The sequence below is a fragment of the Nicotiana tabacum genome, chromosome 7, assembly GCF_000715075.1.
Source record: "Nicotiana tabacum cultivar K326 chromosome 7, ASM71507v2, whole genome shotgun sequence".
NCBI lineage: Eukaryota > Viridiplantae > Streptophyta > Magnoliopsida > Solanales > Solanaceae > Nicotiana > Nicotiana tabacum.
The window spans coordinates 126,032,784-126,051,712 of NC_134086.1; the positions used below are offsets into that span (position 1 = coordinate 126,032,784).

Here is an 18,929-nt window from a genome sequence, read left to right on the forward strand (position 1 = left end):
CACTCCTTATCAATTATGTAACTTTTCCGTTCAGGAGATATCATATATAACCACTTGTGCTTATCTCCTTCGCGTGCATGCCTTATGCTTGAATCTGCCCGTGCCCTGTGCACACCGTGTATGGACATGGTTCATGCATGAGTTCCTTTGTCAATCATCAAAACAAACTTACTTAGACCAACACAAATCTTAGCCAATTCAAGCGTTATGTTGCTAATAAGAGAATAAATCTACAAAACAAGCTACAATTACAAAGTTTTCCCATCAATCTTGAAAGAATTTATTTTTTAGGTAGTTTAAAAATATCCGATTTAGAGTTTAAATCTTTATATGTTTAGTTATGAATCTATTAATAATGTAGTAGCTTTCTTCAACTAGTGAAATAGGCATCTCTTTTGAGATTTTAAATTTAAATAATTTTTTTTTATCTTTTATATGTACCATTAAACAATGAAAAATAATTAATTTTTGAATAATTTTTATCTATAACAGCCAAAATACATTTAAACGTCAAATGATATTATAGGGGTATAAAAACCATTTACTATGAAAGCTTAAAAATATCGAAATAAACGAAATTATTATAGAAAGGAAACTATTAAAGAATTTGTTATTTAAGCACTCCCTCCTTAAATATAGTTACCATGCGGCACAATTCCAAATGAGTGGTGGTAAAGAATCTAGTAGAAATTTTCTACTATTTGTCACCCAAAAAGTTTAAAAGAATCCAATTCCACATCTGACGAGACTTATTAATTTGAAAATTCAAATTGTTAAATTTAATAGGAACATCCATTGCTTTCGCATTTTATTGTCATTTCTAAAGGGCAGAGTCTTTTCTAGATCTGCCCCTTTCTCGCTCTCTCCTGATTCGTTGTTCATCACTGTAAGATCTCTCTTCTCCAATTCATTGATTTTCATCACACACACACACATCGTTCGGTTGCTAACAATTGATATGATAAAGTTTGTTTATTTGTGTATCTATTTTGTTGATCGAGAAGTTTATGGAATTTAAGATCTGGATTTAGGCCTTTTAGATCTGTTTTTTTAATAAAGTTTTCATCTTTATTTGATATTCATGTGTATTCTTCGTATTTCTATTGATTTGATCTGGTTATGCTTTCTGGATTGGTCTCAATCTTTTGGATTTGGATTTTTGTTCTTTTTTATAAATGGATCTGGATTTTGGTTAGTTATTGACATGTTCAAGGATCAGATTTACATGCAAGGGTCCTTGATTCAATTGATTATTAAACTTATTGATATGGATCTCTAGATAAATAAAGGAACATTGAAATTTAAGATGATTTTAGAAAAAAGGATCCAAAAGTTGCCTTTTTTATCACCATATTATATTTTGGATTTCTGTTGGCTTGAAATCTCATCTCTGGTTCTCATTTTCCTATGCTTGTGCATTTATGAAACCTGTTGATACAATAAAATTCATTTGTATAAGCTTGATGGTGAATGTAAATTGTGTGGTGATCTGAGTTTTTATTTTTGGTCCAACAGGCATTGAGAAAAGATGGGTTTATCATTCGGGAAGCTTTTCAGTCGGCTGTTTGCCAAGAAGGAGATGCGTATTCTGATGGTCGGTCTTGATGCAGCTGGTAAAACCACCATATTGTACAAGCTCAAGTTGGGAGAGATTGTTACCACTATTCCTACCATTGGTAAGCTATGTTTGTGTACTATATGAATGATCTATAATTGTTTTATTGCTCGTGGGACTGATCTTGTGCTTTGATATCTATTATATTAACATTGTCATTCTGTTTTTGTTTTGAGTAATTGCTGCTGCTATTCAAGATTTTGCCAAAAACCATTCCTAAACTATACCCACAATTTTAATATATATCCTTAAAATATCCATGTGATCAAAAAAGCAGTCTTAAAATTTCCCAGAGTGAGTAGGTTTCATCCTTCCATTACATACTGTAAAAAAATTAGTGGAATAATCGCGGAATTGACGTGTGACATCCCAAGTCCGAAACTACCATCCCTAAAACATTCATTGCCCAATCATCTTACCACAAAATTTCCTTGCAACCTAAGTTGGTCGAACTAGGGTGCGGGTATTCGATACGGGGACGGATCCGAGTAACGGATTCGGCAAAATCTAAATTTTAAGATTCGGGGGTGCGGATCCGGATATGGATACGGGTACGAGGATTCGGCTAATAAAAAATAGAGCTATAAAAATATTGTAAATTTTGAGAGATGTTATGTGAAAAACTTACATTAATATTGTAGAATTCAATCTTTCATTCTCCAAGATGGACATTATTCTTTCATTCTCCTAAATCTGTTTTATTTTGAGAAATCACAATCTCAATTTTTCTCCCAAATTTATCAATGGACTCCGGTCAAAATGTTCGAAGTCAGTTGACCGTATCGGGGACGTATCCTGCTCCCGTCCCCGTCTCGTATCGGGACGGGAACGGCACCAAAATCGAAGAGTCCCCGCAACTTACCTTTCAACATAACCTTCACTGAAGAGTAAATGCTTCCAAACGTAATAGGATACAACATGGTAGCAGAGCTTGTTGGACACACTTTTGTCTACAGGACAACTTCAAATTAGACAAGTCAATAATCACAGCTATCATCTGTGAAGTAAATTTTGTTAATTTAAGAAAAAACTAGCAACTGTATCTCCAAAAACATATATAGATAATACTTAAGCAATAATGATAACACATAATACTTGCAAAAACTCTTTATGACCGCAGCTTGACATAACTCATCAAAATCCAGAAGTAAATAAAAACCAGCTGTGTTAAACTTTTGGGACTAACCCTTTACAACAAGTCAGAAGAAGAACATAGCTTCACACAAGCAACATAGCACATGCCAACTGAAATTACAGCAGCATTTGTCGATTGCTGATATTTGAGATCATGTCAAACTTCCATCTTCAGCAAGTAGTTAGAGCTAAGCAACCCCTTGATATTTATTTTGATGAATCAGTGGACGAAAAGTGCTTCAGCAGGGATCAGTCAAGGAATGTATTGGGAATGGCATTGTTGGGATGTCACGTGCATGTGACAGCGGGTTCTGTTAGTCTTTTAACAGTAACGAGACATGATACCTGCTCACTTTGAGAAACTTTAATGATGTCTTTTGTTCACAGGGATAGTTTAAGGATGTTGTTAGGTTGTGGATATAGTTCAAGAATATTTTTGGCCAAAAACTCTTCCCATTCAGTAACCCAAAGTCTCTCTATAACTTGACTAAGTGATTCATTCTGAAGGGATTCTATACTTGTTGAAGAACTTTAAAACTATCTGCTTTTATATGTTTTGAGGAAGGGTCGGGTCGGTGGTTCATGTGTACACATGCCCGCACACTCAGAGGGGGAGGGAGGGATAGAGCCTCAATCTCTTACCTGAGTGATTGGCTTTCTTTTATTTCTCACAATGGCATATGTTCTTTTTCAGCTATACTTGATATTCTGAATCCAATAAATCTTGTAAATAACTCCTGATCAAGAAAAGATAATTGTCAATAACTTTCTAGCATTGCAATTATGTCCTCTGTTTCTAGTAGTATGATTGTTTTGCACATGTTTGCCATAGTTGATTGATTATAGCTATTGCTCTTAACACTTTCTGCAATTACTCATTCGTTATCAGGATTCAATGTGGAGACTGTTGAATACAAGAACATAAGCTTCACTGTCTGGGATGTTGGTGGTCAGGACAAGGTACTTAATGACATATGATACCAAAGTGCTATGCTATCTGCGGTATTTAACATTAGTTTGTTAAGCAAGTGAAGATACATTGCAAGTTCTACTTTGATTTTGGCTGACTTTCATACTGACCTTATTTCAAGTTGCAAGATAAAGGAGCATTTCTGGTATTGGAATTATGTTTCCTTTCTTGTACTAGTGTTTCAGGTTCACCAGGCTTGTTTTTTTTTGCTATACTTGCTCGATATTCCCACTCACCAAAAAATTGAAACATAAAACCTAGAAATCATCTTTTTTCTATATTATCAAATGCTTGCCTTTTCTGCTGCTATCAAGTACTGGCTTACCTAGAATCTGCAGCTGCAAGGACTTCTATTAGATGTATGGTCAAGGGTTATTTTATTTATCTACTCTTAAGACATGTGATGGAGATCTATTGATACTGTGACATGACTTTTTGCGGAAGTTGACATACTTCGTGTTGCCTATTGTTCCCTTTCAAATTTCTTGTATTTCCAGATCCGACCATTGTGGAGGCATTACTTCCAAAACACACAAGGACTTATCTTTGTGGTCGATAGTAATGATCGCGATCGTGTTGTTGAGGCTAGAGATGAGCTGCACCGGATGTTGAATGAGGTATGAAAATCATGCTTCTCTTTTTTCCAGTTAAGACTATATCGAGTCTTGGGGCCCATGTTTGATGTATACAGAAGATATATCCAGAAATGTGTCTATAGAGCACTTGAAAGTCTGAAATGATCTGTAATTACCCACTTCCCGTTTTAGTTAACATTCTTGGTGTTGGCTCCTTTCACTTGTGTCCTATTCTGAATGACTTTTGCCAATGTATGCATAGGATGAACTGAGGGATGCTGTGCTGCTTGTATTTGCTAACAAGCAAGATCTTCCAAATGCTATGAATGCTGCTGAGATTACTGACAAGCTTGGTCTTCATTCTCTCCGTCAACGTCACTGGTATGTGCTATGTGTTGCTTCTTTAATTGTGAGATGTTTTAAATTTATGTGTATAATGAGCATGGCTGGAGATTACCACGGTTCTCATGTGCTACCAAATACTGAATCTATGACCTTGCGTGACACAGGTACATTCAGAGCACTTGCGCTACCTCTGGAGAAGGGTTGTATGAGGGGCTTGACTGGCTCTCAAACAACATTGCAAACAAGGTGTGGACGCACTCATTATCACATTTGGTTTTATTTGTCACTTTTATTAGCTCTAAAGTTCTAACATTCTTGTTATTGCAGGGTTGAATGCGAGATCCATGATTTTTGCAGCTATGTTTTTGTCAATATAGACTTCAACAATGTCTAGAGCACTTATGTACTTACTGATCTTTCTTTCACGGGATAGATCTGCTTATCCCTATTGTTATCAGTACGTTTGCCCTTTCTTTTAAAGAATGGTACTCTGCAGTAACTTTAGGTTAAATTCATGTAATATTTTGCACTTTGGCTGACATATGCTCAGCGACTTTGGCTTCAACATTTTATTTTAATTGAGATTAAGGTTCTCTCCCCGTAATGATTTGGTTAAAGTTGGTGATGTTTCTCTGTACTGCTGGTGAGCTTGTCTTTACTATTGCTTGTGCTACTTGTCTACTAGATAAAATTGAATTTGAACTTTTCTGATTGTCAGTAGTAGGAGGGTATAATGTCTTTGTGAGGTGGCTTTATTATCTTAAAGCAATCTGCAGAATTGGTCAAGATTAACAAATCCCTCACGCCTATGACTACATTTTCACGCAATCTCTAGCCAAGCAAAAATATCAGATTTAATATAAGTGTGCCATAACGAGTAGCCTGTATATCCGAATTAGTTAGTGTCTGCATAGTGGTGGCAAAATGGATTAAAATAAAAAACAGATCCATCTATATTATCCACTTGAAAAATGGGGACAAGATCTACATTACCCGCTTGAAAAATGAGGATAAGATCCATATTATCCGCTTGAAAAATGGATAATCAATGGGTTTAACTTTTACATTTTCAAAGACTTAAATTGGGGGTTGTTCAAGTTCGGGAGACTAGAAATTCTCCCAAAAATGATCATATTCAAGAAGCCATGGGTAATATGGATATTTATATTATTCACCGGTTAACCCATTTTTTATTCGTATTAAATATGGATCGGGTCGGATAATTTATCGGTTTTTAATACTACGCATTTTCGCTCCGCCCTCCAACCCGACCCGCCTGTTTGTCACCCCTAGTGTGGCCTATGCCATACTTTATTTCCTTTGTGTTCTGTTCTACCGTTAATCTGAATTGATTCGTATTTTCTAAACGTAAATTTTGTTTTCGTCGTGTTCACTGTTCAGTTCCTCGCTAAGTATACTTGTGCATTTGAAGGGGTGCAATAGACATCAAACCATCTCATCCATGATGCAACCTCTCAGTTTTTCCTCTACATGTTTTTTTTTTTTTTTTGGGAACTCAAACAAAAACTTTTATTGGACTGAATCAGAAACCAACAAGTTTATAATAAAACTAGGAGTATACTCCCAACATATAATGCTCTGTAAGAAAAATATGGGCGTTGATTATAAAACGGAATTTTTACGCCCTATAGAAAACCTTAGTGCCCTATTTATTTTAAATAAATATCATTTTAAAATATTACATCCTATAAATACCTTTTATCCTTTATAGCAAAAAATCTAAATAGAGTTACATCCTACAATTAAGGCACCATATATGCTAAATATTATTTTTCTCTCTCCCTTTTTATATTTTCTCTCACATAATTATCGCGTATCTGCAAACTAGGGGTGGGCATAAAATCCGAAAAACCGAATTCCGAACCGGACCGAATTAATTCGGTGTTTCGGTTTTTTCCGGTATTTCGGTCCAATTCGGTATTGCAATTCGGTATTTCGGTACGGTCTTCGGTATTAAAATTCTGAAATTTCGGTATACCGAAATATCGAAAATCCGATTTTTAAAAGACATTTCCTTAATTATTACTGCCCAGCCCATCGCCCCATCCCCAAACACCCAGCCCATCGCCCGCCCCAGCCCCAAACGCCCAAGCCCAAGCCTAAACTCTAAAGGTCATTTGTCCAATTCAGATACAAAAGAGAAAGTGAGAAACCCTGATCTGCTTCTTCTTTCAGATCAGATCTAATTCAAATGGACGCTCTCGATTCTGTGTTCGATCCTCTTAGAGATTTCGCCAAAGACAGCGTTAGGCTCGTCAAAAGATGTCACAAGCCTGATCGTAAAGAATTTACCAAGGTTGCTACTCGTACAGCGATCAGTTTTGTTGTGATGGGATTTGTTGGATTTTTACCAAGGTTGCTAATCGTAAAGAATTTACCAAGGTTCCGAGCTCCGACTCCTCACTCCTCAGTCCTCACTCCTCACAAATTCCGGGCAAACGAAGATGCTGCTGTTGCGAACTTGCGATAGTTTCAATTTTCAAAGGTATGTTTCTACTTTCTAGTGATTTCTACTTTCTACCGATGGAAATGAATTTGATGAAGATTTCTAACGATGTTCTTTAGCGAAGATTAATTTTATATTCGAAACTCATTTTTTTGGATCAAGTGTTTGATTAGGTATAAAGTAGGTTGACATATGAGAATCCTATAAGGTATAGCAGTAGAACAGGGAATGAAGATAGTAGTTTCGTGAAATTTCTTTAGCAGTAAGCGTTGGCAGTTGTGTATTGATATTGATTGAAGTAACTGATACAGGAAAATGATTAATTTATGTAGCCCGTTGCACAAACTATAGTAATTGTATCTTACTAGAGCTAACTGGATAGAAACTGTACTAATTTCTGCTGCTGCTGCTCTCTGTTCTTTAGCAATGGACATAGTACTCTAATTAATTATGGATAGATCATATTAACTGGATAGAAACTGTACTAAGATGATTACAAAAAGATTTTGTTTTCTCTTTCTATTTTGTTAAAATCTTCTTTAGACTTGGTGGAATCTTCAACTTTATTCAGACTGATATAAGACTATATGTTAATCGGCGGGCTAATGGACTCAATATTGTGTTACTGCCCATCAACGGGTAAACATAAATCCTTCCTCAAGTTGAGTAAATTTTCCTGTGAATTGAGAAAACAAACATGGAGAACAAAGAAGAAGATGTAAGATTAGGAGCAAACAAATATTCATAGAGGCAAGCGATTGGGACGGCTGCGCAGAGTGACAAGAATTATACGGAGCCACCACCAGCGCCACTGTTTGAGGCAGGAGAATTGACGTCTTGGTCATTCTATCGTGCTGGAATTGCTGAGTTCATGGCCACTTTCCTCTTCCTTACATCACTATCTTAACAGTGATGGGTGTTTCAAAGTCTGAGTCCAAATGCTCCACTGTTGGTATTCAAGGCATTGCTTGGGCTTTTGGGGGCATGATCTTTGCCCTTGTCTACTGTACTGCTGGAATTTCTGGAGGACACATAAATCCAGCAGTGACCTTTGGGTTGTTCTTGGCAAGGAAACTGTCGTTGACAAGGGCAGTGTTCTACATGGTGATGCAGTGTCTTGGTGCTAGGGATTCACATGTCCCTCTTTTGGCACCATTGCCTATTGGATTTGCTGTGTTCCTGGTATACTTGGCCACAATTCCAATCACTGGTTTCTCCGCTGCTGCATCTTAGTTCATGCTTGCAGATGCTGTTCAGATGGTTTGGTTGTGTACTGTGTTAAGTGTTAAGTGTTAAGTTGTGTAATGTGTTGTGTAGTTGTGTACAGATTCAATTGTGTACTGTGTTAAGTGTTAAGTTGTGTAATGTGCAGTTTTTGGTTGTAAAGAAGTTGTTGTCTTGTTCAGCTTTTGCTTTTCACTTATTCAATTGTGCATGTGCCATCAGATTCAGATCAGCCATGTGCAGTTGTGCACTGTTATATATCGGAAAACAGTGCACCGAAATATTGATTATTTCATTGATTATTCATTGATTGTTAAACCGAAACTGTACCGAACCAAAATAAGAAATACCGAACCGTACTGAAATATTTTGGTATGGTATTTGGTATACACAATTGATAAACCGAATACCGAAATACCAAACTGAAATTCTTAAATACCGAAACGAAATACCGAACGCCCACCCCTACTGCAAATCCCAATACAATCTCTCTGTGTTTGCATACAACCAGACTCTCTTCTCCCACAAACCCTAGTTTCTTAACTCTTCTCCCACCCAAATTCTCAATTTTCTGCTCCGTGTCACCAACGTTATCATCAGAAAACCTTAAATAAGTTATAACAAGGCTGAGGAATGAAAGTGGAGAAGAAAAAAAAGAAGGATTTTTAAGAAGTTTGTTTGTAAATCTACGACTTACTATAGACGCCATAGCTGCAGAAGCAGAAAGGGAAAAGAGGATAGGCCACTGTCCGACGGGTTCCATTTTGAGAAAGCCTTCCAATGCTTTATGCATCCCTTGAAAACCTAAACCCAACAAAGGGTTTTTGTAGATGTGTTACAGGGTTGACCAGCCGGAATTAATGGCTGGCCGCCGGCCGGCGAAGCCATAGGCCTGTTTCTCTCTCTAGATCGCCCAAATCGCCTATTTGTATTCAGTTGTATTCGAATGTATTCTTCAGCTGTATTCACTTGTATTCAGGTTTAATCAGTTGTATTTAACTATTTTATTCAGCAGTAGTTAGTTGTATTCAAGTGTTTTATACAACTGTATTCAGTTGTAGTTAGATATATTCAATTATTTTATTCAGCAGAAGTTAGTTGTATTTTGTTGCATTCAAGAGTTTATTCAGCTGTATTCAGTTGTATTTTTTTTGTATTCAAGTATTTTATTCAGATGAATTAAGGTGTATTTTGTTGTATTCAATTGTATTATTCATATGCATTTCTCTTTATTAAGCTATAATCTTTATTATGTATCTTTCAAATACAGATTAATGAGGGATCGTTTTAGTTCGTTGAGTTAAATTAGGAGAATATCATGTGATTTTATTTCCTTCTGTTTTTAGCGCAGATACGTTACTGTATTTAATGTTAATGTCGCTTGAATACAGTTAAATACATGTCAAACTTAGCTGGAATTCCAGATTTTACGCCTATATTTTTGGTTATATTAATGAATACAACAGCTTAAATACATGAAATACATTGTTTAAAAATATAAAAGGTATCTATAACACGTAATATATCAAAAGGTATCTATAAATGACTAATTAGACCAAATGGATGGTGCTTTATGAAAAATTCCCTTATAAATATAAACATTTTGGATTTCATGACAGTCCATAAATGCAATTATCCTTGCTAACTCAAATACTTATTTTATGCTCTATTATCAAATGTCCTGGGTTATACTGTGTTCAAATTCTTGCACACTCATCTTGTTTGTATCTACGTTGGACCACTAAGCCCCATTTTTTACTCTCATATATCATTAATGTTCTTAAAACCATGTTAAAAATTTTGTATTTACCTCGACAGATATCTTCCATGTTACGCTCCTGCAATATTCCAATTCCAATCATTCTATTTTCATCTTCATCTATCATGGTATTCCTTTGAAAAGCTAAGAATCCCCTCTAATCTCACATTAACTTCATTTTTCTTATGCTGAGCAAGTGTACAAATACATATATGTTGTGAACTCTGTGAGTGACTCGGTGGAGGGCGTATTTGGGAATTGGAATAATTATGTGTTGGACCCAGGTTGAGTGCAGGCAAGTGCTAAGTCCGTGAAAGGGCAGCTTAGAAAAAGACAATTATAAATATAGCAAAGGGCGTAGAGTATTCTTTATGCTGAAATTGTGAAGTGTTATCTCTATTTTCCCATCTATGTTCTTCTTCTGATACTTCTCATCCCGTTCTGGTTATCCCTCGTTTATCCCTTTAATTTCCAGCTGATTGTTGTTCTTCTTTCCGTCAATACTTTCCATTTTGTGTAATTCAGTTTAGTGATTATCTAATACATTGGCCTGTGTTTGTATTGAGAATTTGGTTTGTTTCATTGGTGCTTTCATCCAGAGGTTTCTAATGAAAGACCAAAAGTTACTCAAGGCTTTCGTCGATGATTCAATTCGTGATTCACTACAAGAAATGAAGGATTCGCTTTCTAAGGATTTCGCTGATATTCGTTCGATGTTAATGGAGTTAGTGGGGAAAAAAGTCTACGACGTCCATTTCACCCCGAGATCCAGTGGAATTAGGGAGATTCCGCTGTGAAAATTCGGAGTCTTGGATTTTACAGGCAGAGAGGTATTTTGAGTTTTACTCCATCACTGACGACCTTAAGCTTTCTTTAGCATCATCTTACTTGGATGGCGAAGCTTTAGAATGGTCCCAGTGGCTTTCTCGGAACAAACAATCCGTAAGCATTTTACGGAGAAATTGAAGCTGCATTATCACAAATGGACCCCCCCCCCCCTGCTTCGATAGGGTGTTCGACTGATCCCCGATTTTATTCTAACCATCATGAAGAATTAGAACTACCAAGGACCCAGAGAATTCCTCTTACTGCTATGAGTCATGTTTCCAGCTTCTTTGAGTTTAAATCCACATTTAAACATGGAAACTCAGAGGCCAAACATATGTTCGATAAAATGTCTACTAGAGTCTTTTCCTAAATAGTGGAGGAAATTTCTCCTATTACAACAGTGATCCAAAGAACATATGCAACCATCGGTGTCTCTCACTTTGCAGCTGATTTGGATGATAATCACTCACCTAAGGTGTTTGACGAAATGTTACATAGTGTCTGCACCAAAGTATTCGTTGAGGTGCAATAATATTCTCCAATCAACATGTCCGATGAAGAAGCTATGGGCCCTGAAAGCAGCGAGGTCCAACTGTTTGATGAAAGTCCTCAAAAAGATAGGCCAGATAGGTGCATCACTAAATTTTCTCTTGATCGTGGCGCTAGTACACGAGAAATTGAATTTAAGGCATTTGAACACACGTATCTTGCTGAAATTTTCATGAAACTCGAGACTATTGTGGAACTATGCCTAATAAATATTTTATGGAGAATGTGGATTCAGATGAAATAATGCCTAATGATGAGCACGAGAAATCTAACGTGGAATTTAATGATCACCATAAACTGAGTCGATTTCCATTTGATCTTGGTGCTAATTTTCTTAATGTCACCATTCCCGTAATTGCAACGGATCTTTGCGTATGGGATCCGGGAATTAGTCCCGAGTACATGGCTCTAACCGGTTCTATAAAGAACATGAAGACACATGCACTTTTTGAAGAAGTTCGAAAAGGGAGTTGTTTGTTTGAAAAGTTGTATGATTGGGAGCAAGTAGGTAGAGTTGAAATGTGTGTTGAATGCAGTTATAGTTTTAGAAATTCTTGTGCATCATACAAGCTACTGGGTGAGTCGATAGCACATTCATTTCTGTATTCTTTTAATAGTGCTCGAACTCACCTTGAGGCGCAGAACATGATTACTCAGTTGAGGTATTTAGAAGTGGAAGGATGTGTATCACTATGAGATTGCTTATCTAATTGTGGTGATGCATTGGCTACTAATGGAGCTCATTCGTTATGAAGAAGTCACAACTCTCTACAGGTGCATAGACTTCGTATATAAGATTTTAGTTCGGATTCGCTGTTGTGTCGGTGTTGTTATTTCCTCAATACTAAAGTTGCACCAACCTTGTAAACTCCTCAAATCTATAAAAGTTTCAAGACACGCTAAATATTGAATTAATTTTTTTTAATCTTGCCTAGAGTGCAAAAAAAAAAATTATACTTAAATAATTGAATATACAATTAGGGGAATATTAATAATTTTAATATTGTCAATTATTAAAAGTAAGTATCATTAAATGCTTGTTAAATCAAAAAAAAGTAAGACACTTAAAATTGGGCCTAAAGCCCATAGAATAGGATGTATGTAAGGACAAGGAAAAAGGCTTAAAGCATGGCACGAAAAGGGGACAAGGGATTGGGTTTCAAAGAAATACAAAGAAAACAAATTCAATAATTAGACTTGTAAGGACATAAACAGAGGCAACAAGTTCTAGCGACTATGCATGTAGACAACCAAATTTTCAGGGTTCTTTACAAGTCACTAATTCTTGAATTTAGGTATGTAAAGTTTTCTATTGTCAATTATCCTACAGTAGTACTAGATAAGAATTGAATAGTTAATTCCCTTCCTTCTTTGTATCAACAGTAAATTTCATGTTTAGGTGTAAAACTTTGAAAATAATTAAAATGCACTGGTTGTTGTAGAATCAATTATTTAACGGATATAAATTGGACTGGAGCCTACGTATTGGCTCAAGGAGTTTTGAGGTGAGTAGATATAACCTTTTACTAAAGTGGTTCTACTCTTAAAAACATGCCCACAAAGTGTTTGATAAAATGTTTTAAAGAGTCAACATGTGCTTAATTGGAACGAGTGAGTATATGTTGACTAAGTATATTCTAGTTAAAGATTATGTATTTTACTCGAGAAGTATAAGCGTCTATTTTCATATTTTTATGCTTTATTACACGATCTTACATGTTAAAATTTCAAGAGTTAGATAGAACTTTTAAAAATACTTTGAGAAATTTTATTTCATGCTTATGATATGTATGCACTCAAGAATATTGATAGATCACTTTTCAAACAAGATTTAGACTTGAAAGTCACAATAGGAGTTTTAGAAAGAAAAGATTTTTTTGGGAGTATCCTCTATTCTGAAAAGGGGTCATCGTCTAGGCCGAGGGTCCTAACTAAGGCGTTGACTTTCTAAAACTACTTGTACCAAAGTAGGGAGCACACGAGCCGTGGGTCTCGTTGCTGAGAATTATTTAGCAAGGCTAAGGTATGATACATGAGCGTAGAGAACCATGAAACGAGTGACACCTCGTGGATTGGGCCTATTCGATCAAATTGGGATCGAACCCGTGTCGATCATACGGTGACTAAGACAGAAATAAGTTAGGATAGTTGGAACTCTCGAAGCATAAAATGAAGTATTTTTTTGATAAGAAAGAAAAAGAAAAGAATTTCTTTTAGAATACTCATAAACTGTTGTTATGCAATAATTTTAGAATTGTTCTTAGAAGCTTTATATTTTACATGCATTTAGAATTTTTGCTTGTAATGTATATTTTACAAAAGTTCCGTCCCCTGTCGTTGAGACTCACTGAGTACAATGGATGGTACTGACGTTCTCTTTTGGGAACCTGTATTTGTCTTTGGTACAACGTAGGAACCAGTTTTGCAAGCGAGCCGGCTACAGGTTAAGACTTCCCTCACTTCCAGTGCTATTGGTGAGTTCCACTTTGCTCGTGGAGTATTCCTTTGAGTCGTCATTATTTAGCTATTTCTTTGTCTACTTGGAGAACTTGCCAGGAAATCTCATGTCCTGAGCAGTGCGTTAGTTTATTAGTATATGTTTCAGAGACACAGTCGGTGGGTTAAGATTCAAGTGTTTTTATAATAACATTGTAATATTTCAATAGTTACTACAAATACAGTTTTGGAGTTGGTTTATTTTAGATATTCAAATTAATTAAAAGTATTTGGTTAAAATATTTCCTTTGTTGCGTATAATGTTTGAGATTATAATAGTTTTGATAAGCACAAATGGTTCGCTCGGTTAAATTTAGCAACCGGGCACCGGTCACGACTTATTTAAAAAATGGGTCGTGACAAACTTGATATCAGAGTCAGGTTTACAGAGTCCTAGAGGTCTATAAAGCCGTGTAAGTAGACTCTTATTTATTGGTATGAAGCGCGCCATACTTATAAATAGGAGGCTACTAGCATTTAGGAAAAGTCTCATTTTTTCATACTTTAGATCGTGCAGTAGAGTCTACCTCTTAAAAATTATCTAATGTATTCGTTTCTCCAAAACTCGCAGAAGTGGCTCGTACTCACAACTCTGACACCGGCACTCAGGACGCTCCTCAAGAAACTATTGCTAATATTGTGGCTCAAGATAGAACTAAGAAGGCTTCAACTTAGAAAAGGAAGGGAAAATCCACAAAGGGGGTTCAAGTACCCCGGGTTGAACATGAAGAAGGGTTGGAGCATGATGAGAAAGTACCTCATGATCCAGTGCCATCCCCAACAGCAGTTCCGGCTCAGACAACTATATCTACAGAGGTGGATTAGATGTTTAATGATGTCAACAGTGCTATGAAGATGTTTAAAGCCTTCATGGCCAACCAGAACGAGAGAAGAGATGAGATTCCACCTCAATCAAATAGACAAAATAATTTTGAGTCCTCAAGAGTGAATGAATTTTTAAAGCTGAGTCCTCCATTGTTCCATGGTACTATAGTTGATGAAGATCCAATGTTGTGGCTGGAGGGTGTCAAGAAACCCCTCTGAGTGATGAAGGTATTTGATGATGATGTTGTGGAGCTGGCTGCCTACCAGTTTAGAGATGTGGCTGGCTCTTGGTTTGAGATGTGGGAAAAGGAAAGAGATGAAGATGATGGTCCGCCTACTTGGGAAGAATTTGAAGAGGCCTTCATGGCTAATTTTATACCAGAAGAGGATAAGGAAGCTAAGGCTACAGAGTTCGAGCAGCTCAAGCAAGGGAATAAAAGTGTGCAAGAGTACTACATGGAATTCATAAATTTGGCTAAGCATGCTCCTCATATGATTAAGACAGAAAAAACAAAGATCTGCAGGTTTGTAAGTGGTTTGGCTTACCACATTAAGGATACGAGATCAACTGCAATGGTAGGAATGACAGCTTTCTCCTATGTTGTGGGTTTTACCAAGCATTTAGAAAAAGACAAACATCAAACGAGGGAAGAAAAGAGCATAACAAGAAAGCCCGAACATCGGTCGGGTTTAATGGTACGTCCAATGGAGGAGGAAGGAGTTCCTTCAATAAAGGGGTCCTTAGCACTAGCTGAGTCAAGTTATCAGCCAGGTGATGGGTTTTCCTTCAGATGTACTCAGAGTAATGGAAACCAATCTTGCCAGAATCAGAATTTTAGGACACCATCCTCATATAGCTAGTCATGTTGAGAAACATTCACAATAACAAGGTCTTTGTGGTACATGTAAGCGACAACATTTAGGTCAGTGCAAGCTCGGGTTTAACGGTTGCTATCATTGCGGAGACATTGGTCATATAAAGCCAACTGCCCAAAGTTGCGATGTAATTTCAGTGGGAGATCAACTCGTCCTTCTAGTTCCTCAGCTACTACAGTTGCACCACCTCATGCTCGTGGTTCTCATAATCAGATCGGGCATAGGACAGGCAGAGGTGCAAATCGAGTTACTCAGGGAGGGGCACAACCCCGTTTATTTGCTCCACTTGATCATCAGAGTGCAAAGGCATCTGCAGAAGTTATTACAGGTATACTTCTAGTCATCTCACATAATTTTTGTGCCATAATTGATCCAGGTTCAACGTTTTCATTCGTGACTCCATACTTTGCAATCAACCTCGGGTTAGAACCTGAACAGCTTAGTGAGCCATTCCTAGTAGCTACTCTAGTTAGCGAGTCAGTGAAAACAACAAGAGTCTATAGTGTTTGTATAGTTTCAGTCCAAGGTTGCAGCACCAAGGTCGATCTCATAGAGTTAGAAATGGTGGATTTCGATGTGATCATAGGTATGGATTGGTTGTCTTCCTGCTATGCCATGTTAGATTGTCGTGCCAAGATAGTTAGGTTCCAATTTCCAAATGAATAAGCCTTAAAGTGGAAGTGTAGTTCAGCATCACTTGTAGGTAAGTTTATTTCTTACCTTAAGGCACAATGAATGATCAATAAGGGGTGTCTCGCCTATTTGGCTCACATTATTAATCCAGAATCAGAACCACCAGCTCTTTAGTCTGTGCCAGTTGTTACAGAATTTCTAGAAGTTTTCCCAGATGACCTTCCCGGACTTCCTCCTGAAATAATCATAGACTTTGGCATCGATCTCATGCCGGCACTCAGCCCATATTTATACCTCCTTATAGGATGGCTCCAGCAGAACTTAATGAATTGAGAGAATAGTTGAAAGACCTCCTTGACAAGGGCTTCATCAGGCCGAGTGTTTCGACGTAGGGTGCCCCGGTCCTATTTGTCAAGAAGAAATATGGGTCTCTTAGAATGTACGTGGACTATCTGCAGTTGAATAAAGTCACCATTAAGAACAAGTACCCACTGCTAAGAATTGATGATTTATTTGATCAACTTCATGGTGCAAAGTACTTTTCAAAGATAGACTTGAGGTCGGGGTACCATCAGTTGAGAATCAGAGAAGGGGCTATATCTAAAACATCATTTAGAACTCGCTATGGGCACTATGAATTTCTATTAATGTCCTTCGGGTTGACAAATGCTCCTGCCGCATTCATGGACCTCATGAACAGAGTTTTCAAGCCATTCCTTGGTACTTTTATTAACGTGTTTATAGATGATATTTTGGTATACTTTAAGAGCAAGGATGAGCATGCAGAACACCTCAAGATAGCCTTGCAGACCTTGAAGGAGAATGAGCTTTATGCCAAGTTTTCAAAATGTGAGTTCTGGTTGCAGTTAGTGGCATTCTTAGGCCACTTGGTGTCTAGTGAAGGCATAAAAGTAAACCCTCAAAAGAAAGAAGCAGTCAAGAACTGGCCAAGGCCGATAACGCCAACCAAAATCAGGAGTTTCTTGGGGTTAGCTAGCTACTATAGAAGGTTTGTAGAGGAGTTTTCCTCACTTGCAGTTCCATTAACTAAGTTGACTCAGAAAGCAGTTAAGTTCCGGTGGTCAAATGTTTGTGAGTAGAGAATTCAAGAGTTAAAGAAGAGGTTGACCATTGCACCTGTGTTAACCTTGCCGACAGGTTCGGGTGGGTTCACAGTGTATTTTGATGCCTTCAGAGTTGGTCTCGGTTGTGTTCTTATGCAAGATGGAAAAGTTATTGCTTATGCTTCTAGGCAGTTAAAGAATCATGAGAAGAACTACCCCACACACGACTTGGAGCTTGCAGCAGTGGTGTTTGCATTAAATATATGGCAATACTACCTTTATGGAGAGCATTCTGAAGTGTTTACAGATCACAAAAGCCTCAAATACATTTTCAAGCAGAAAGAATTAAATTTGAGACAGAGAAGGTGGCTTGAGCTATTGACGAATTATGACATCAATATCCTTTATCACTGAGGCAAAGCTAATGTGGTAGTAGATGCACTTAGTAGGAAGTCAATGGGTGTCCTGACCCATCTTGCAGTACAAAGGCGAACTTTGGGTCGAGAAATTCAAAAACTTGCAAATGATGGAATTAGATTGGATGAGACCGAAGAAGGAGGTATACCTGCTTATGCCTTAGCACAATCCTCTCTTGTTGTGCATGTTAAGTCTAAGCAAGACAAAGATCCATACTTAGTGAAGTTAAAACAAGGAGTCAGAAATAAAGAATCACTGCTTTCACTCTAGGAAATGATGGAGTTTTGAAGTTGAATGATAGGTTATGTGTGCCTGATGTAGATGGGCTTAGGAAGGCCATAATAGAAGAAGTTCACAGTTCGAGGTACTTTATCTACCCAGGTGCTACCAAAATTAATCTGGACTTGAAAGAGTTGTATTGGTGGAAAGGCATGAAGAAGAAAGTAGCAAATCATGTGGCCAAAAGTTTGAATTGTCAGCAAGTCAAAGCCGAGCATCAGAGGCCTGGTAGCCTAGCTCAGGATATAGAGTTACCATAGTGAAAATGGGAGATGATTAATATGAATTTCGTAGTAGGTCTGTCTCGCACATACCGTAAGCATGATTCAATTTGGGTTATTGTAGACCGACTGATAAAGTCCTCGCATTTCCTACCAGTAAAGACGACAGATTCGAGATGTAGAGGTTGATGTATAATCGATTGTTTGACGAGTATAAATTGGACTGGAGCCTACGTATTGGCTCGAGAAGTTTTGAGGTGAGTGGATATAACCCTTTACTAAAGTAGTTCTACTCACAAAAACATGCACACAAAGTGTTTAATAAAATGCTTTAAAGAGTCAACATGTGCTTAATTGGAACGAGTGAGTATATGTTGACTAAGTATATTCTAGTTAAAGCTTATGTATTTTACTCGAGAAGTATAAGCGTCTATTTTCATATTTTTATGCTTTATTACACGATCTTACATGTTAAAGTGTCAAGAGTTAGAAAGAACTTTTAAAAATACTTTGAGTAATTTTATTTCATGCTTATGCTATGGATGCACTCAAGAATATTGATAGATCACTTTTCAAACAAGATTTAGACTTGAAAGTCACAAGAGAAGTTTTAGAAAGAAAAGATTTTTGGGAGTATCCTTTATTCTGAGAA

The 18,929-nt window shown here is 37.1% G+C and overlaps 1 protein-coding gene and 1 pseudogene across 1 annotated transcript; both read left to right on the plus strand.

Annotated features, from left to right (window-relative positions):
• Window positions 1-644: 644 nt before the first annotated feature.
• LOC107806582 (ADP-ribosylation factor 1) lies at window positions 645-5,243 on the plus strand. Its single transcript, XM_016630752.2, has 7 exons — window positions 645-886; window positions 1,516-1,676; window positions 3,639-3,709; window positions 4,217-4,336; window positions 4,557-4,675; window positions 4,804-4,885; window positions 4,967-5,243. Exons 2-7 carry the CDS (start codon window positions 1,529-1,531, stop codon window positions 4,970-4,972), a joined length of 546 nt encoding a protein of 181 aa, XP_016486238.1. The 5' UTR covers window positions 645-886; window positions 1,516-1,528; the 3' UTR covers window positions 4,973-5,243.
• A 2,506-nt stretch (window positions 5,244-7,749) lies between these two features.
• Window positions 7,750-8,339, plus strand: LOC107806581 (aquaporin PIP1-1-like; annotated as a pseudogene).
• The last annotated feature ends 10,590 nt before the right edge of the window (window positions 8,340-18,929 follow it).

What these genes read in the sequence shown, in the direction of transcription:
- LOC107806582 (XM_016630752.2), top strand. Translation starts at nt 1,529, where the DNA reads ATGGGTTTATCATTCGGGAAGCTTTTCAGTCGGCTGTTTGCCAAGAAG. An exon ending in TACCACTATTCCTACCATTG is followed by an intron (nt 1,677 to 3,638) that starts GTAAGCTATGTT and finishes ATTCGTTATCAG; the next exon opens with GATTCAATGTGGAGACTGTT. An exon ending in TGCACCGGATGTTGAATGAG is followed by an intron (nt 4,337 to 4,556) that starts GTATGAAAATCA and finishes ATGTATGCATAG; the next exon opens with GATGAACTGAGGGATGCTGT.